The sequence below is a fragment of the Podarcis raffonei genome, chromosome 12 (assembly GCF_027172205.1).
Source record: "Podarcis raffonei isolate rPodRaf1 chromosome 12, rPodRaf1.pri, whole genome shotgun sequence".
Lineage (NCBI taxonomy): Eukaryota > Metazoa > Chordata > Lepidosauria > Squamata > Lacertidae > Podarcis > Podarcis raffonei.
Window position 1 is genome coordinate 48,069,007 of NC_070613.1, and position 20,809 is coordinate 48,089,815.

The 20,809-nt window shown below is 42.7% G+C and overlaps 1 protein-coding gene across 2 annotated transcripts in view; it reads right to left on the minus strand.

Annotated features, from left to right (window-relative positions):
- Positions 1-20,785, minus strand: part of KIF15 (kinesin family member 15) — a 46,114-nt gene extending 25,329 nt beyond the window's left edge. Inside the window, exons 1-15 of one of the 2 annotated variants that reach the window (XM_053410179.1) lie at positions 20,657-20,785; positions 17,715-17,739; positions 17,180-17,357; positions 15,274-15,350; positions 14,830-14,867; positions 12,290-12,387; positions 10,960-11,139; positions 10,017-10,226; positions 9,683-9,808; positions 8,435-8,557; positions 6,372-6,495; positions 4,048-4,139; positions 3,534-3,743; positions 1,869-2,046; positions 348-480 (exon numbers count right to left, since the gene is read on the minus strand). In XM_053410179.1, coding sequence (XP_053266154.1) covers positions 348-480; positions 1,869-2,046; positions 3,534-3,743; positions 4,048-4,139; positions 6,372-6,495; positions 8,435-8,557; positions 9,683-9,808; positions 10,017-10,226; positions 10,960-11,139; positions 12,290-12,387; positions 14,830-14,867; positions 15,274-15,350; positions 17,180-17,357; positions 17,715-17,739; positions 20,657-20,675 — 1,811 coding nt within the window. In that variant the 5' untranslated portion in view covers positions 20,676-20,785. Of the gene's footprint in view, positions 1-347; positions 481-1,868; positions 2,047-3,533; positions 3,744-4,047; positions 4,140-6,371; positions 6,496-8,434; positions 8,558-9,682; positions 9,809-10,016; positions 10,227-10,959; positions 11,140-12,289; positions 12,388-14,829; positions 14,868-15,273; positions 15,351-17,179; positions 17,358-17,486; positions 17,516-17,714; positions 17,740-20,656 lie in introns of those variants that run through there. The other variant, XM_053410180.1, reaches the window with a different exon arrangement.
- Positions 20,786-20,809: the final 24 nt, after the last annotated feature.

Below are 20,809 nucleotides of genomic sequence, written 5' to 3' on the forward strand. Positions count from 1 at the left end.
CCGATCGCATGGTCGGCAGTTCGAATCCCCGCGGCGGGGTGAGCTCCTGTCTTTCGGTCCCAGCTCCTGCCCACCTAGCAGTTCGAAAGCACGTCAAGTGCAAGTAGATAAATAGGTACCGCTTTATAGCGGGAAGGTAAACGGCGTTTCCGTGTGCTGCGCTGGTGCTGGCTCACCAGAGCAGCTTCATCACGCTGGCCACGTGACCCGAAGTGTCTCCGGACAGCGCTGGCCCCCGGCCTCTTAAGTGAGATGGGCGCACAACCCTAGAGTCGGACGCGACTGGCCCGTAGGGGCAGGGGTACCTTTATTTCGTAGAATAATGTTAGGACACAGATTCATCTTACTTTGTTAGCTCTTTAAATTCTTCATGTTCCTGTTTGGAACTTGCCAGTTCGCTCTGTGTAGTGAGGAGGCGTTCCTTCAGCTTTTCACTAGAGCTGCTGTCTGTTGACGAGGCAGTAGAACACATCTGCTGACCTGTTTGGGATTTAAAAATTTACACTTTCTTAGATGTGCGAAAATGAACACCTTCACCTGTCCATGCAGCATATGAAAGCTGCAATGATTTTTATTTTTTTAATGTTTAAACCTGCATAAGATCAAACATTGTACTCCTTACAGAATGTATTGGATTTTGTTTCTGAATGCATATTGAACAATTGTCACATGTTTTTTTTACATCTATAGCTTTGCTGTCCTGCGCCACTGGCTAATTAAGTCAAAAAGGTGCTCAGCGTGTGCTTTCACTTTGATATGATAGCCTTGGGCCTAGTTCTCAGAAACAGCTGGTAAGTATGCCCAGGTTGTACCACATGGCACTGTAAGGTGGGCTATGCCCACACCTGTACAGACACTCCATTCACATAGATGGATGGGGTATGAATAATAAAATTATTCTCTTTCTTTTTTTGAAACCTTATAATATTTTTATTAAGTAAAAACTTAGGATATTTATATTTTAAGTAATGCTTTTTCGCAGCGGGAAGTTCAAATGAATCAGTTTTGTTCCTGCAAGGAGTTGTGATGACAATCCATCTCCAAAGGAAATACTTCTCATGAAGGAGTTAATAGTGCAGATTTCATCTGTGCAGCCTTGTTCTAGGCCAGGCATAGGCAAACTCTGCCCTCCAGATGTTTTGGGACAACAACTCCCATCACCCCTAGCTAAAAGGACCAGTGGTCAGGGATGATGGGAGTTGTAGTCCCAAAACATCTGGAGGGCCGAGTTTGCCTATGCTTGTTCTAGGCCATATTATGCCAGACACCGGGTTATGCAACTGCATAGCTCAGCTGGCCAGAGCATGGTGCTAGTAACACCAAGGTTGCAGGTTCGATCCCTGTATTGGGACAGCTTCCTATTCCTGCAGTGCAGGGGGTTAGACTAAATGATCCTCAAGGTCCCTTCCAACTCTACAGTTCTATATTTCAGGTAGCCGTTTCTAACTTTCCTTCATTGTATGCATAAAATTTTATTCTATCAGCAACTAGCTCCTGTTAATTCACAAGATCTTCAACATGATGCCAGGCAGACAATTGCCTTTTAAAATATGCAGAAAGCATTGCAGAGGGAGATCAGCCCGACTGCAGTATGTTCATTTGAAGCAGTCTGTCTTGACAAGAACTGCCGCCACAGTTACTAATCACAATGTTTATCAGTATATGACTCATTCGGTCTAGTAACATCCTCTAAAGGAACAGACATAAAATCCATCAAACCTGGAAACAAAATGCCAGTGAATTTATTGGGCACTGCTTTGGAGGAGAAAAATGTTAAAACAGCATTGCTTTAAGTATGAGATCAGAGTAGAGAACCTTTAAAAAAATATAACTTCATATATGAAAAACGTATTTCAGCTTTTTCATACCTCTTTTATTGCTTTCTCTACCTGAAGCTTCTAAAAATATTTTTTCCAACTCTGCCATTGCCTGAGCATCAATATCCTGGGCACTTTTCACTGACTGCAGGGAGCGAAGTCGTTTGTTCTCCTCTCGAAGGGCATGGTTCTCCATAGCATATTTTGCAACACGTGGATGCTGTTCCACCTGCACATAACACATATTCTGTTAATTCATGATATAAACAAACCTCAAAACCTGAACAGGTATGTTGCTATATTAGTACAGGAAGTTTTAATTTTTAAAAATCCTGATTGCTTTTCTTAGGCTCTCTATAAAACGTTTCCTAGCACACAAAAGGGAACGAACATCAAAACTACATACAATGGAACCTTGGTTGTCGAACGTAATCCGTTCTGGAAGGCTGCTCGACTTCTGAAACGTTCGACAACCAAGGCACAGTGGGTGGTCAGAGAATTCAACTGAAAAAATAGAGAAATGCGCCTTGGAAGCTGTTGGAGTTCCGAGGCGTGTTTGAAAATGGAAGCAATTACATCTGGGTTTTCGGTGTTTGGGTTCCAAAACGTTCGGCTTCTGAGACGCTTGAAAACCAAGGTTCCACTGTATTTACACATATCTGCTTTAAATAGTGATGCTGTTCCTTGCACATTTTTACACTATGGCCCACATGACATTTCTGAAAGGCTTGTGTCCTATTTGATCATATTATAATTATTAATTTCATTTCTATACCACTTTATATGTAAAAGAAAAAGGATCTCAAAGTGGTTTACAACCCACATTAAAGGATCAAACAAAACAATCGATAACAAAATATTACAGAAGAAAGTCAAATACAGGGTGAGTCCTTTAAAAGAGGCCCCGTGGATACAAAGTACACATGTTCCATGGGGCCTCTTTTTAAAGACTCACCCTGTTTAAAGTGTATATCCAAAACAACATGTGTAACAGGAAACTAAAATATTGTCTTTAAGGATTTCAAAAGAAAACATCACGAAGGAGGCCAACTACAGAATGCATATTGAATGCAGCAAAGTTAACAAAACAAAACAATCTTGAAACATTTCAAAAGAAAACATTACTAAAGATAGTCAAATATAAAATGCACAAGTACATCCTTCTTTGGAACATTCTACTGCTACTTGGTTAAGTGGTTCAGCTTAGCTTGGAAGAAATTGTTTGCTGCATCCAACTGAAGTCAATACATATGTTAATAAAAATAGAAGCTGATTTTCAATATGTGTTTTCAGAATTAGATAGATTATAAATTATAAAATCAATTCAACAACCACAAAAAGAAATGCAAAACCTTCAAAATCAATTAAGATCCATGAGTTATGGAAGAGTGCTGAAATCAGCTTAAAAGTTTTTCATCCAAGTTTAATACCAGGGATAGCGTAAAAGTGTGTCTCTTTTTGGTTCAGCTGTGTACATTGGCCAAAAAAACCTACTTACAATTTGTGTGTAGAACTTTTAAGGGCTACTAACCACAACAGCTAACCTCCATGTTTAGAGAAGTACACTTCTCAATAACAGATATAGGAAGACAAGAAGAGAAGAGGACTGTTGCTCAATTAATGTGCTTTCTGGGGGCATCTGGCTTGCCAGAGAATGCCGGAGTAGACAGATGTTTGGCCTGATCCGGGTAATACATTAAACAAAAATACAGCTACCTGTTCTCTGAGAATCTTCAGCTCCTCCTTCAGTTCCCCAAAGAGCTTCTCTTGTTCATTGGGCAAAAAGCTGCCATGAGCCTCTTTATGTAGTTTTTCCAGGCGAGTTATATGATCCTCTCTGAATTTAACTATCATTTTATTGGACTGAATGAACTTCTCCTTTTTGACACAGAGATCTTCTAGTTGGGCAACTTTTTCTAACAGCATCTAAAAAATAAAGGCAGCCGATTAAGCAGGAAGCAATAGCATCATGACACATACATAATGAAAAGTATACTTGTCCAACCCTCTCTTAGATGTGATCAACAGAAATCATTAAATGAAGGAACAAACTTATGTTAATATGCTATTCACACACTCTCAACATTTGTGTTCAACTGATTTGGGGTGCGTGGAGCCATATAAATACATTAGATCAACTTTTAAGAAAGGGACAAATTATTGTTCCAGGGCAAATATTTTTGTTAATTGGACCTTTCCTAACACTATACCATAGTGTTCCTATTCTTACCTTTCTTTCACTTTCAGCTTTTTCCAATAACAGCATTGCTTCAAGAAAATGGCTCAGATAATCTGCATTTCCTACATCACGTGTGAGGGTAGCTTAGAGAGAATAATGTAGAACAAAATACATTAGGTTACACTTCCTTAGATTTATTTGTCTATTTTGTGTGTCAACTGAGATATTTAGTGCTGATTTTTAATATGTTATAGCTGAAATACACATTATCGTTTTATTATTATGGCTAAACTTTCTTATCTAAAACTACATTTAAAAGAGATTCAGGATAAAGAGGTTTGGAATTTTTATATTTTAAAAAAATGTTTAAATACAAAAGCTTGTTGAACATTTCAGTTAAGCATAACTGAAATACAACAGAATGCTAAATGTGTTTACTAAGAAGTCAGTTCCAAAGGATTCAGTTTGATTCTGTGCAGAATTTGGGATCCTTGCGTTTGCACAGAATTGGCCATTAAAGCAACAATCATACCCACATTTAGTTGAGGATAAGTTTCACAAACATTGTTGCTTGGTTCAATATCATGGTTATAATTTCAACCATGTCTACCTTGTGGTACATGCCACTGAATTCAATAGGCCTTACTTCCAGGTGGAGAATTGCGGCCTATGTTCGTTACTACAGAAATGAATGGGAATTGCGGATGTAATTTAGTCCCAAAGATTTGGATCCAGACTAACTTTCAAGGTGACATGCACAGATCATACTGTTACTCCCTAGCAAATATGCAGAGGATTTCACCGTAAGCGCCTGCATTGTCTGAGCTGTAGTGATAGATATCTACAGTTTACACACATTAAAGGTAAAGGGACCTCTGACCATTAGGTCGAGTCATGGCCGACTCTGGGGTTGCGGTGCTCATCTCGCTTTATTGGCTGAGGGAGCCGGCGTACAGCTTCCGGGTCATGTGGCCAGCATGACTAAGCCGCTTCTGGCAAACCAGAGCAGCGCACGGAAACGCAGTTTACCTTCCCGTCGGAGAGGTAGCTATTTATCTACTTGCACTTTTGACGTGCTTTCAAACTGCTAGGTTGGCAGGAGCAGGGGCCAAGCAACGGGAGCTCACCCAGTTGCGGGGATTCGAACTGCCGACCTTCTGATTGGCAAGTCCTAGGCTCTGTGGTTTAACACACATCACCACCCACATCCCGATCAGACTGTTAAAGGTAAAGGTAAAGGTACCCCTGCCCGTACGGGCCAGTCTTGACAGACTCTAGGGTTGTGCGCCCATCTCACTCAAGAGGCCGGAGGCCAGCGCTGTCCGGAGACACTTCCGGGTCACGTGGCCAGCGTGACATCGCTGCTCTGGCGAGCCAGAGCCGCACACGGAAACGCCGTTTACCTTCCCGCTAGTAAGCGGTCCCTATTTATCTACTTGCACCCGGGGGTGCTTTCAAACTGCTAGGTTGGCAGGCGCTGGGATTGAGCAACGGGAGCGCACCCCGCCGCGGGGATTCGAACCGCCGACCTTTCGATCGGCAAGCCCTGGGGGCTGAGGCTTTTACCCACAGCGCCACCCGCGTTACTCCCTAGCAAATATACAGAGGATTTCACTGTAAGCTTCTGCATTGTCTGAGCTGTAGTGACAGATATCTACAGTTTACACGCATGAATTCTGTGTTAATAACCATAGTGAAAACAAAATGTTAGCTATTAAAGGATTCTACCAAATAGTGATCTGAAAATGAGACTTGCAATAACATGTGGTATTGAATGTTTCTGTTCAGAATTCTAGTCAACTAGTCATATTCTCTTCTAGTACACCATTCTATCCACCTCATTTCCCCCTCTTCCTCCAACACCAGCCAGAATTCTGTGTCTACTGAGCACAGATCCAGGTTCACTTATTCATGATGCTCACTGGGTGACTGTGGGCAAGTTACTTGCCTCATGGGGTTATTATGAGGATAATATGGGAGCTCAGGAAGAGAGAGACTTTGAAAAACACCCCCAGCAATTTGGAAGAAAGGTTTGGTAAGAATATAAATACACTCAGTCCTCAATGGACTATTTTGGTTTCCCCCACTAAAGATTTATTTATACTTCTGCAAACTTTGGTTCTTTGAAGCTTGCTGATACCTCCGCTCTTGTGTGTGTGGAAGATGCCATTTTTGAATACAGAGAACCAGTTTTCTATTACGACATTCTGTTTCTGCGATATATTGGGAGCATGAATTAAGTTTGATCCTGTACAAAAGTCATGTTTTATTTTTTAAAACTCTGAGGGGTTTTTTAAAATGGAAAACAAATGGAGTGCTTAAACAAATCATCCTGAAACACCAGTTTTAAGGGGGGAAAGGGGATAGGGCTTTACCTGTAGGTAGAGAAGCATCTTGCAGAGACTGCCCTGAATTAAGCAGAGCAAGCTGCTCTTTCAGTTTCTTCACTTCAGACTGCAACTGCTTCACATTTCCTTGGGTGTCTTCATTTATCACAGCCTTAAATAGAAAATTTAAAATATTGAAATGCACACGCCTGATGATCGGATAATTCAGATCCTACTGACAAAGCCAACTAGAATGCGTTGTTCTCACTTTCAAACATAATAGGTTAAAAAGAAAATAACATTGAAAAAGAAGACTATGTGATACTAGCACGGCAACATATATTCTATGCATTTACAAAAGCAGGTGTAGAATTTAGCCTTCCCCTGATCTCAGCTCTCTCTTCTTTTAGAAAAGCATGTTCTTAACGCAAGGCTTCACGTGAGGAGTGAAAAATGTATAGGTTTGCTTTGTGAAGGCGCAGAAACGAGTTTAGGGAGTCTTTTTCTGTTTTCCTACATGCTGCCCCTACTCATGACTAATACTACTGACTCCCCCCCCCGCCCATTTCTCGCTACCTGTTGGTGTTTTGCAACTTTCTGACCTGTTGCAGGAGCTTAGCCAGACCTTAGCAGAGTATACGCAGAGTTCACAAAAGCAATCGGTTGCAGGCAGGATGGACGAAGAAGGAACCAGTAACTTGTTACTTATAGGTGTTTATTATATACAGTGGACTTCAAGTTACTGAGGTCCAGCGCCGAGGGCCTTCTGGCGGTTCCCTCATTGCGAGAAGCAAAGCTACAGGGAACCAGGCAGAGGGCCTTCTCGGTAGTGGCGCCCGCCCTGTGGAACGCCCTTCCAGCAGATGTCAAAGAGATAAACAACTACCTGACATTCAGAAGACATCTTAAGGCAGCCCTGTTCAGGGAAGTTTTTAACGTGTGATATTTTACTGTATTTTTGGTTTTTATGGAAGCCGCCCAGAGTGGCTGGGGAGGCCCAGCCAGATGGGCGGGGTATAAATAATAAATTATTATTATTATTATTATTATTATTATTATTATTATTATTATTATTACTATTTACAGGAACAGAACAGAACACGGATCTTTAACTAGCTCTCTCACCACACGACTCGTAGACAACACACTGACCAACACTAACACCTAACTCCCAACTAACACATTCCAGTCAGTAGGCCATAAATCATTATGCCTGTGAGAGACCTTGACCAATGGTAGAGCTGTTTCCAGGCCTCTATATCTCCAGGCAGATTTTACTCCTTTACTTGGCCTTGGCTGTCGGCCAACTCTTAATTAACTCTGTGTGACGCCGCACGTATTCAAAAACCCAACACTACCGTCACCCCCTTAACTAGTGGCCCTATTTCCCTCTGCAGCCTAGGAAGGTTTTGAAAGTTGATGTTGGCAGAAGCAATAGTACACATATGCACATTTATAAATTTGTGAATCGTGTTTGCATAAGATGCATATAGCTCTGCCTATCAGTTTTGATTCTTCTAGCTTGGGAGTTCTTAATAGATGCACTGTAAAGGTTTAGCACAGAGAGTTGTTCTAGGCCAGGAAGCTTGTGTGTCTTGGTTGTAAGAACCGCAAGAAGGGAACTTCAGACAGTTTCTTCATTTTTACACAAGTTCCACAATGTCTGATACTGTTTTAAAAGTCCAAAGTGAATAGAAATTACTTTTATCTCATGTAATTATCATTGAATTGTATGTTGCACAGCTAAAAAATGTGAAACATACCTCACGTATTCTAGAAAGGAATGCAACCCATTTGCTAATACAGCAAATGATAGAATTTTCAGTAATTTGAAGGAGACAAGGTATTTGTTAAATGTCTGCAACTGCAGTCTCTCCCTCTCCCTGTTGGTCTATTCAGTTTCATGATTGGAATATTAAGACTTAGCAAGAACATAGTATTATAAGAGTTGAAATAGATGAGAAATACTCACAATATTTATTTTGATTTAGCAAACCCTTTTTCTGCCAAAGAACCCTTTCAGACAAAGAAATTGCTTACACATATGTACATTTGTGAAGAAAAATGAGGTGACTGAATAGCCAATGTAATATTCTGTCCCAATTAAATACCTTGTTTTTTATCAGTTTGGCTCTCTGAGCAAAATTAAGGGTGGACAAGGTTTCACCAAAACATCTGGAACTTGGATTAATGTTTGCTATGATGCAAGTTTTGGCATTACCTCCAAGAGAATCCTGTTTGAAGACATGAAAATTACTTTGAGATACAGCACTTTTAAAAGAAGAACAGTTTGGATTTGATATCCTGCTTTATCACTACCCGAAGGAGTCTCAAAGCGGCTAACATTCTCCTTTCTCTTCCTCCCCCAACAAACACTCTGTGAGGTGAGTGGGGCTGAGAGACTTCAGAGAAGTGTGACTAGCCCAAGGTCACCCAGCAGCTGCATGTGGAGACACGAACCTGGTTCACCAGATTACGAGTCTACCACTCTTAACCACTACACCACACTGGCTCTCTTCATTTTTACACAAGTTCCACAATGTCTGATACTGTTTTAAAAGTCCAAAGTGAATAGAAATTACTTTTATCTCATGTAATTATCATTGAATTGTATGTTGCATAGCTACAAAATGTGAAACATACCTCACGTATTCTAGAAAGGAATGCAACCCATTTCCTAATACAGCAAATGATAGAATTTTCAGTAATTTGAAGGAGACAAAAAAAGCACATAGTTTAACTAATTCTAGTGTTTATAGAAACACAAACTATTTCCTCCTCTTCTACTAAGCCTTGTTTAGGGGAGGATACCGCCCTCCTCATAAGACCACTGTTTTAGGCAACTGTGTTGCTTCAGGACTTAACATTCTGATGGGGCACTTTCGGTAGAACATTGTGACAGGATGCTCTAAAGCAAGATTAATACCTATTATGAGGACCACATACATATGTATTGCCACTATGTTTGGTTTACGATGCTCTATTATGCGTACTGCATACTAGTGCAAGCAGCCTGAATACTTATGTAAGCAGTATATCCAAATCTGGAATCACGGCTTGTTTCGCCATAACAAACCACAATTGCTAGCCTGCTTTAGACAAAAGCTTGTTGGATTATCACGTGATTTATTATGATGAAACAACTCTTCGGCTGTGTAAATCTACATGCAGCTTGTGTACAGAATAGCTTAATAAGCAGAACTTTGTGGTTTAGCATTATGTGGCCAATGGCAACAGACTGTAGTAATCATTGATTTCCCAGGACAACATACCGCAAGTAAGACATCTGAATAATATAAAAGTCAAAAGTATTTTGTCTTTTGAAAACCAATGTCCTAAAAATTAATGGTACACATTACCCGTAGCAGAAAAGTGAGCCTGGAGTCCCTGTAACAGATGTGCCTCTGTTTTCCATTGCCCACATCAACAAGTGCAGTAATCACTTGGCCCAGACAACTTAATGAACGGTTTATGTTCCCTGCTTCCTAGAACAAACAAGAAAATAAAAGTGAATGCCTTTGTTTTTAGTGGAAAAGAAATCAACAAGTTGGTGTTACTGTGAAGTGTGCTTCTGGTCAGCGGGTAGCGGAGCATGCATTATACAAGTGCATGGACTCTGTTTCCAGGAGGAGTTAACCCTTTTCTGCATGCTCCAATTCCCACTGACCAAGAATGCACTGTTTCGCCACTAACCTTTAACCTAACTCCCTCTGTGTGAGTATCTTTTTGTCTCTCTGATCCAGCCAAATCTACCAAATTCAGCAGAGATGATCGAATATTCATAACGTCATTGGTTTTCTCCATTGATTCGACCGTGATAGTAAAAACAGCATGAGATCTTGAGGACTCTCTGTTCATTGAGGTAGACGCTACGCGACGATTTCTCCAGCCCGTTGTTAACACCTAGTCAGAATAAGATACGAGTAGCATTTACAATATATTATGGAACAGGCTCAACAACTTTATCTTAAGCTATTTTGAAGTCACAACTGGGATTATAGTGCTAATCTTAAATGTGTTAACAAAAGATCCCCTCTATTTCTAATCCTAATCTGCAAGAAGTGTTAGATTAACATCTTACTTGTAGGTAACAATGCATGTTTTACACATCCCTGTTCAAAAGGAACTTAGAACATGGCTTCCCAAGTCTCCCATCCCATTTTTAAAAAATCTTATACTTGTCCTTCTGAATGTAAATTAAAATGAAAAGATGTCATTTGATAATGTTCCTATGTGTATATCGATGTACACATGAGCCAGGTTGATGATTTCCCCTTCCAGAGACAGTCTTTCACACCTTGTGAAATACTGTTCCAGGTAGTCCCAAGTTGTGGAGTGGATTTTGGTGCAAGAGTGTTTCTGCTGCTGGAAAGGCGAGCGTGAAAAGTTCTCATGCACACTTAATGCCTTCTGCATCCCGGGCACTGGAAGCTGAGCTGCAGGGATGAGTGTTTATTGCAGAACATAAATAGCCCAACATAAGGGAGCTGAAGGGCAAAAGGTACAAAACAAGCATAAGAAGCCCAAGTTATTTCTTTGAGTTAAGCTCTTCAAATCATAATACTGCTACTTCAATGAGTGCTGCCTCTATTACAACATGCAAGGATGTCTACCTCTACTTATCAAAACAGCATACTTTATATGCTTCAGCAGCTGAAGTCAACACTTGCTCCACTGCACCAACAACAAATACTCCTTTTGTGATGTGCTCTCTGAGGAAGAGTCCAGCTGAAGCAGAATCCAGCAAGTCAAATAGCTGCTCATTGTAGATTTCAATAAACGAACACTTGCAGAGAAAACTCTTTTCTGCACCAGCCTATAAGAAACATTAACATTTGTGTTATAGAAAATGCTGTTTTAATTTTATCTGGCCTCTAACGTCTTTACAAGGTTTTCACAGCAAATATGAAGGCATGCCTTTATTGATCTCTTACAGTTTACAAAAAGACATATTTTACCACCCAACTTCTACCTTCACTTTACATATTTGGAGCCTTTATTGTACGAACGTCAAGTCCTTCAAGAAACAGTTTACCCACCTACTTCCCTGCCCTATCGCACCACCTTTGGTCCTGTTCATAACCAGCTGTCCTTCTGCTGTTACCCACTGAACCCATTTCAGCTATTAAAAGCTGGGGCAAACTGACTGGATTGTCCAACTCTTCTACAGTGGTACCTCGCAAGACGAATGGCTCGCAAGACAAAAAACTTGCTAGACGAAAGGGTTTTTTGTTTTTTGAGCTGCTTCACAAGACGATTTTCCCTATGGGCTTGCTTCGCAAGACGAAAACGTCTTGCAAGTTTGTTTCCTTTTTCTTAACACCGTTAATACAGTTGGGACTTGACTTCGAGGTGTGGTAGCCTTTTTTGAGGTTTTTTAAGACTTTGGTGATTTTTGAAGATTTTCCAAAACTTTCCCGACACCATGCTTTGCAAGACGAAAAAAATCGCAAGACAAAACTCGCGGAACGAATTAATTTCGTCTTGCGAGGCACCACTGTATTTGCAGCCTGGAAAGAGTAGCACTGTACTACATTTATGCAGCTCTGTATCCTTTTTGCCTTTAAGGGCCAACAGAGCTTAATCAGTGCAATATTGTAGCAGCTTAGCCCTAGCAATTAATTCTCTGGTTGGAAGAGAACAGTGAGCACAGGCAATAAGGCACAACACAGTATTCTGAAACAGATAAATTTACCCTTGAAATTGGACAGATGGCTGGGAGGGTCAACTAGGGTAGAAATGAAGTTTACCATTTCACTTGCACATTGGGAGCCAATTGCTACTCACCATGCGTAAGTAGCAAGCTAGCATGAAATAGTGTGATCCCAAGCTATACAATCATTCCAAACATGCAGGTTATTTCTTCCAAATGAATAAAGGGCACCCAAGAGCTGGATGCCATTGCTACTAATTAAAACGAACCCTCAAGGACTTTTACCACAATCTTCATTAAGAAAAGAATTTACCTTTTCTTTTTCGCGCTCAATTAGAAAAAACAGATATTCAAAACTCCGTGGTATTACTCCTCTCAGATTATGAGTAAAGTTATCAGAGTCGGGAGGACCTTGAAAAAAGAAAGAAAGAATTGCTTGGATAGAAATCTAAAAATATCTAGCAGAAATGAGGTGGTTTACATTATTAGTATTAGTAATATGCAATGTTTCTGAAATAGGAAGGAGGCCTTACTGAATACCGTATTTTTCGCACCATAGGACGCACTTTTCCCCTCCTAAAAAGCAAGGGAAAATGTGTGTGCGTCCTATGGAGCGAATGCAGGCTTTCGCTGAAGCCTGGAAAGTGAGAGGGGTGGGTGCGCACCGACCCCTCTCGCTCTCCAGGCTTCAGGAAGCTATCCGCTAGCCGTGGGAGACCCAGCTCTCCCACGGCTAGAGGAGCGCTGCATTAATCCCGAAGCTTGGGGCGTGCGGAGCTCAGCGCGCCCCAAGCTTCTGGGTGCCGGCAAGGTCTCCGCTAGCCGTCTAGACCTTGCCGGCACCCAGAAGCTTGGGGCGCGCTGAGCTCCGCACGCCCCAAGCTTCGGGATTAGCGCTCCGCTAGCCGTGTCTAGGCTGCGGATAGCAGCCTGCTTCCCGGAGCGTCGGCCGCCCTGAAAGCAGAGCGCCCGGCGCTTCGGGAGCACATCCGCAGCGTGGGGAGCCTTGCAGGAGTTCCCCGCAAGGCTCCCCACGCTGCGGATAGCAGCCTGCTTCCCGGAGCGTCGGGCGCCCTGAAAGCAGAGCGCCCGGCGCTTCGGGAACACATCCGCAGCGTGGGGAGCCTTGCAGGAGTTCCCCCACGCTGCGGATAGCAGCCTGCTTCCCGGAGCGTCGGGCGCCCTGAAAGCAGAGCGCCCGGCGCTTCGGGAACACATCCGCAGCGTGGGGAGCCTTGCAGGAGTTCCCCCACGCTGCGGATAGCAGCCTGCTTCCCGGAGCGTCGGGCGCCCTGAAAGCAGAGCGCCCGGCGCTTCGGGAACACATCCGCAGCGTGGGGAGCCTTGCAGGAGTTCCCCCATGCTGCGGATAGCAGCCTGCTTCCCAGAGCGTCGGCGCCCTGAAAGCAGAGCGCCCGGCGCTTCGGGAACACATCCGCAGCGTGGGGAGCCTTGCAGGAGTTCCCCCACGCTGCGGATAGCAGCCTGCTTCCCGGAGCGTCGGGCGCCCTGAAAGCAGAGCGCCCGGCGCTTCGGGAACACATCCGCAGCGTGGGGAGCCTTGCAGGAGTTCCCCCATGCTGCGGATAGCAGCCTGCTTCCCGGAGCGTCGGCGCCCTGAAAGCAGAGCGCCCGGCGCTTCGGGAACACATCCGCAGCGTGGGGAGCCTTGCAGGAGTTCCCCGCAAGGCTCCCCACGCTGCGGATAGCAGCCTGCTTCCCGGAGCGTCGGGCGCCCTGAAAGCAGAGCGCCCGGCGCTTCGGGAACACATCCGTTCGGTTTCCCTGACCTGCTTTTGGGGGGGAAATAAAGGGAATTTTTTTTCCCTTTATTTCTCCCCCCAAAAAACTAGGTGCGCCCTATGGTCCGGTGCGTCCAATTGTGCGAAAAATACGGTAGATAAAGGCCATGGTTAAGAGCAGGCTTCGTCAAACTTGGCCTTCCAGATTTTTTTTTGGCCTACAACTCCCATGATCCCTAGCTAGCAAGACCAGTGGTCAGGGATGATGGGAACTGTAGTCTCAAAACATCTGGAGGGCCAAGTATGAGGAAGCCTGGTTAAGCGATACAGTGGTACCTTGGTTCTCAAACTTAATCAGTTCCAGAACTCCATTCCAAAACCAAGGTGCGCTTTCCCATAGAAAGTAATGGAAAATGGATTAATCTGTTCCAGACTTTTAAAAACAACCCTTTAAACAGCAATTTAACATGAATTTTATTATCTAATGAGACCATTGATCCATAAAATGAAAGCAATAAACAATGTTCTGCAGTCACACAATCAATCAATCAATCAATCAATCAATCAGTAAGTAGCTGAACTGGGTTCCACAGTCACAAAAAAAAGAGCCGCAAAAATGCAAAAATAGCAAAAACAGACAGACCTCAGCGTAAAACTCAAATCGGAAGCGTAACACGCAAAACAGAGCACGTTCGGCTTCTGAAAAAAAGCTCACAAGCCGCAACACTTACTTCCGGGTTTGCAATGTTTGGGTTCCAAGGTGTTTGAGAACCAAGGTACCACTGTGCAATATCCCCCCCCCCCAAGATGCTGATGCCTGATTAGTCTAACTCTAATCCCTTCCAAGTATCTTTTTCGCCTGTCCCTTTGATGAAGGCTTTGGCTGTCTCTAACAGAGTCAGGAACACTGCAGTTCCTTGGTCTATGTTGTTAGATCATAGACTATGGCAAAATTAATGACATCCTAATATGAAACTAGCCCTAGATTTGGGAAATACTGTGTTAGAAGTTAGTATTACACAATGCGAAGGGGTGGTGAAAGAGGATCCCACACTGCGATCTAAAATGAGATAAACAACTGTAAGCACAAATCAGTATGTGTTGTACTTACCCATCATCGTAAAGGTTTTCCCTGAACCAGTTTGGCCACTAAAAGAAAAAGAAGCAGCATGCACATTTATTTATATCTCAGTAATCAGAACTTACTCATTCATTCATATATTTGCTAGGGTTAATTCTGTACCACTAAGAGGGTTAAATGCAGAGAGACCAGACTCTGGCAGAGCACATGTGTTGCATGCAGAGATTTCCAGGTTCAACTCCTGGCATATCAAGTTAAACAGGATTGAGTAGCAGGTGATGTGGAAGATGCTGGGCCCCAGACACTAGAAAGCTAATGCCACACATGGATGAATGGACTAGATGAATTTATGCTTTAAATTTTACAGTCCTTAGAATGGTCTGACCCGGTAATGTATTTCTCAAACGGAGCAGTTCATACAATTCAAATCAGATATTTTAATGTTTGCATGAAATAAAAAGGTTAAAATCTTACTATGCAAAAATGGTCCCATTGTAGCCATTCATGCATGATTCTACTATCTTTTTGGCCACACTTGAGAACACTGATTCCTAGGCAGAAAAGATTAAAAAAAAAATAGTTTTAATATGTTATAATGATAAAAACAGCTTGACTTCATGGTATTCACAAACATATAACCACACACTGTGCACTATTCATTAAACAATACACATACCCTGACATTAAGGAATACTTTTCATTAAACACAAGCAATTCCACTGATACTAAAGAACCATTATTATGCACGAAATAATGAAATCAATGAGACTTGCTTCCAAGTAATAGGTTGGAGCCATTATGAGAATATATCTAATGAATATGGCTATTACTAAAACAGAAATTGTTAATGTATCATAAATCTTAGCACACACCAGTCAGCTAGCAATTGTTTCCTTACTTTCATCTTCTTTCCTTTCCCCTTTTCTTCTCAACATTCTTAGATCGCAAGCTCACATAAAGGGGCTATATATTATCTATGTATAATTCTTAGCTATTTTAGGCACTTTAAAGCAGTGTTAGAAAATGAAAGCTAGGAGCTAAGTGGCACCTTAAACCATAGGTTATGGGTGCAACAACAGAATGTCTAGGCACGCTTTTTTATAACAAGAATAGAAAGCTGAAAATGAATGAACGGCAGCCAAAATATTATGTTCACTTTTCTCATGGTCTAGTCCAGGGGTCAGCAAACCTGGCCTTGCACGACGGGCTGCAGGGCGTGGTGCACACTGCCTGGGAGCTCCGCGGGGATGGGCCAATGGAGCGCCGAGATGCACTCCTGAGCACATGCAGAGTGCGTTCCTCCTCCAGGTCCGGAGGCAGCTGCAGGACCGGCTTGCAGGGTATTTATATTTTTCAAAATATAGTCTGGCCCCCCACAAGGTTTGAGGGACAGTGGATCGGCCCCCTGATGAAAAAGTTTGCTGACCCCGGTCTAGTCCTTCCCCAGCCCACCCCCTAATATTCTTAAAATGGTCTTTTCTCCAGAGAGTAGTCTGAAGTCGGGAGGCAGAACTTACCCCTCAATAAGTGTCTATAAGATTGCAGCCTAAGGTAGGTGGGTAACAATTTTAATAACCTGTGTTATACTAGCCTCTTAAATAAAAGCACCTACAGTGGTACCTCGGGTTAAGTACTTAATTCGTTCCGGAGGCCTGGATCCTAATTCCCCCCCCCCCCCCGTAAACAGAAGGAACCTCTTTTCAGGAAGGAGAGTTCCACACAAGTAAAGAGTCCTTGTGTAGGAGCAATTCTCATTATGTTAAAAGTCACTCCTTCTGTTCATGAACTGAAATCTCAGGATCCAAGCTACAGACTCCGCATAGAGATGTTTCTATTTGAAAAAGCTATGGTTTTGCAAAAATAAAATATTTAATGGAATGTAGTCATTTCATACGGTGATTTACTGAATGGAATGATGTTTTCCATTTCACAAAGTGATTTGTGTTGCCATGTGCATGCAAAGTGAGGAGAAATAAAGACCTCCCCAAAATACAGGTACAGTAGTACCTCAGGTTAAGTACTTAATTCGTTCCAGAGGTCCGTTCTTAACCTGAAACTGTTCTTAACCTGAAGCACCACTTTAGCTAATGGGGCCTCCTGCTGCTGCCGCGCTGCTGGAGCATGATTTCTGTTCTCTTCCTGAAGCAAAGTTCTTAACCTGAAGCACTATTTCTGGGTTAGCGGAGTCTGTAACCTGAAGCGTATGTAACCCAAAGCACCACTGTATCTGCAATTTCAGTTGAAAAATTTAATGTTAATGTAGATGGCTCAATGCAAACTATTTTCTATTACAAATGAGAACATGGCCAAAGAAGTCTCTTTTCTTTCTTTTTTAAAAAAATTGTTAACTTTTTAGGAACTAACTTATCTGCTGAATTACCTGGGTTGTGTCCACATCTGCCACATGATCAAAGGTAAAAATCTTAGGTTCAGGCTTTGAATTCAGGCGAATAGTGTTTGATGAAAGAACAGATAAGCACAAGCCATTGTCAGCAAGCACAGTTCCTTCTTCTAGAGGGCGCACCCTCACGAAAACCTTGATAGCATCACCTTCAGCACTAAAACAAAGCAACAGCTACATTAGTATACTAGTAACCAGCTGTAACATGTTTCTAAAGTCATTTTATTTTTGTCTCATTCTTATGACACAATATGCAGACACAACTAGATAAACGTATTTATCTTACGTTACGCCATACATGTAACTGCTGTGGAAATGTTATTGTTTTAACCTGCATCAGCAATTCATCTGATTTTGTTGCAGGTTGACAGTCGTCCATGCCTTTAAAAAAAAATATTTATTTTGGAACAGCCAGGATTGTAAATTAGGATCAAATTGTAAATCTCTTGATCACACAACGAAGTTGCCCAATCTGATGTTTAATTCTTGCACACAATAATTAATGGATTCTTACCTGGAGGCTGCTAACGCTGTGTCACCTAAAAAACGAAAGTTGAGAACATTGTGATAATTTAAAAACTGTATGTAAGAAATTATCTACTGCTAATTATTCACATTTCTATGGAGTGTCTACAAAAACAAGCTACAGAAAATGGGACGACAAAAACTGAAGCAATGACAGACAGCTGTTAGCTATGATGTCACACATAATGCAAACACCCATACTCTGGTACACGTGGAAGGTGTGTAGTGTGAACACCCCAGGGGTGTAAACTCCCCAGAAAGTTTTTTGTCCGAAGTGGACATGCATTACTTATTGCATGCACATTCATATTGATCAATTTACTTGAGGTGTTTGCATGTGAACCCCTGTATCCGTTCCTTAACCATAGAACTGCAAAGAGGATGCGGGAATCGCAACCAGGTGTCCATCCAATCTCTGAAACCACGATTTATTTATTTTTTAAACTTATCGCTTTTTCATGAAAATGCTCTTTGCCAACTGCGCCATCTGATTCACGTCTCAAGCCATGGGTAGGCAAACTAAGGCCCGGGGGCTGGATCTGGCCCAAATGCCTTCTAAATCCAGCCTGTGGACAGTCCGGGAATGTGTGCTTTTATTTAAAATGCATCTCTGGGTTATTTGTGGGGCATAGGAATTCATTCATTTTTTTTGTTCAAAATATAGTCTGGCCCCCCACAAGGTCTGAGGGACAGTGGACTCGCCCCCTGCTGAAAAAGTTTGCTGACCCAAAGAAAAAGAAGGAACATTTTATCATATGTGGTGGGAATGTAAGTAAAAAACTTCTGGGAAATGATATACTGTATAATGAGATGAAAAAGATGTTGAAATATAATTTTTTTAAAAAAACCAGAAGCATTTTTACTTGGTATTATAGGTGAGGATATTAACAGACAAGACGTTAAATTGTTTTTATATGCAGCAACAGCAGCAAGAGTATTGTTAGCCCAGAAATGGAAGCAGGAAGTAATTCCAATGAAAGAAGAATGGCAGACAAAATTAATGGACTACGCAGAATTAGATAAAATGACAGGAAGGATTCAAAACCTGCGGGACCAGAGATTCACAGAAGATGGGAAGAAATATACGAATTATTTGAAGATTAACTGTAATCAACAAATTACGCTAGTGAGACTACAATAAGTTTTGTAAGGAGAAATATATGAAACATTGCAACGTAGAGAAAGAATAGATATTAGTTATGAGATCTAAATGTAATGGTGAAAGTAAGAAATGTATATTAAGTGAACAGATTTGAAAATTTTCAGATGTGATTGATGCAAGTCAAAAAAACTGTATAAGATGAAAAAGTATGTTTAATTAGTGTTGAAAATGATATGTTAAAAAGCTAATAAAAATTTATAGATATATAAAAAGAAAAAGTTTGCTGACCACCCCCTCCCGCCCCGTCTTAAGCAGAAACAGATCCTGCCGAGTTAGGTGGGGCTTATCCTTAGATAACTTAAGAGTTGGAAAGGGACCATGAGGGTCATCTAGTCCAACCCCCCGACATGTAGGAACCTTCCCCCCCACCAAAGTGGGGCTCAAACCCCACAACCCCGAGATGAAAATTCTCACGCTCTACCAACTGAGCCATCCCTTCAGCACTACCTTGCCAAAGTGAAGATCCCAATAAGCAACTTAGGAAAGGGCATTGTTGTTGTTTAGTCGTTTAGTCGTGTCCGACTCTTCGTGACCCCCTGGACCAGAGCACGCCAGGCACTCCTGTCTTCCACTGCCTCCCGCAGTTTGGTCAAACTCATGCTGGTAACCTCGAAAACACTATCCAACCATCTTGTCCTCTGTCGCCCTCTTCTCCTTGTGCCCTCCATCTTTCCCAACATCAGGGTCTTCTCCAGGGAGTCTTCTTTTCTCATGAGGTGGCCAAAGTACTGGAGCCTCAGCTTCACAATCTGTCCTTCCAGTGAGCACTCAGGGCTGATTGCCTTCAGAATGGATAGGTTTGATCTTCTTGCAGCCCACGGGACTCTCAAGAGTCTCCTCCAGCACCATAATTCAAAAGCATCAATTCTTCGGCGATCAGCCTTCTTTATGGTCCAGCTCTCACTTCCATACATCACCACCGGGAAAACCATAGCTTTTACTATACGGACCTTTGTTGGCAAGGTGATGTCTCTGCTTTTTAAGATGCTGTCTAGGTTTGTCATTGATTTTCTCCCAAGGAGCAGGCGTCTTTTAATTTTGTGACTGCTGTCACCATCTGCAGTGATCATGGAGCCCAAGAAAGTAATATCTCTGACTGCCTCCATTTCTTCCCCTTCTATTTGCCAGGAGGTGATGGGCCCAGTGGCCAAGATCTTCGGTTTTTTTGATGTTGAGCTTCAAACCATATTTTGCCCCTTCCTCTTTCACCCTCATTAAAAGGTTCTTAAATTCCCCCTCACTTTCTGCCATCAAGGCTGTGTCATCTGCCTATCTGAGCTTGTTGATATTTCTTCCGGCAATCTTAATTCCGGCTAGGGATTCATCCAGCCCCGCGTTTCGCATGATGAATTCTGCATATAGTATTCCTTTTTTAAAATATTTCTAAAAAGGGGGCGAATAGCCTCCTTCAGTTACAAGGCGCCCCACATAACCGTGTGTGTGTGTGGGGGGGTGTTTGTGAGGGGGCCTCGGAACCTCCCCGCGGCTTCAGGGCTTGAGCTGCGTGTGCGGGTCCGACCCCATCCCGTCGCAGGGAGTTCCGCGGACCCCGCCCGCCTCCCGCCAAGAGTTATCCTGCTCGCACGCAGAGTTCTCGAGCCCCAGCCAGCTCTGCCCTCCTCAGCGCCGACTCCCGACAGCAGCTAATGTGGGGGAAACCCCGCGGCCACTAAATAAATGCATACGGCGAAAGAGCGTTTTCCTCACAGCTCCCGTCCAACCTCCCTCCCGCGAAGCCCCATTTCTCCCTCACCGCCGTCTTTCCTTACCTTTCGACCCGGGGGCCATTCTCCGCCCCGATAACCCCCCTCAGCAACTTCGACTCCTCTGAGGGCTTAAAAGCCTGAAAATGGCGCCCTGTTTAAATTTGGCGCGAACGAAGCTACCGCGGGGGCAGCCATTTTGGGGGGCGGGGGAAAGGG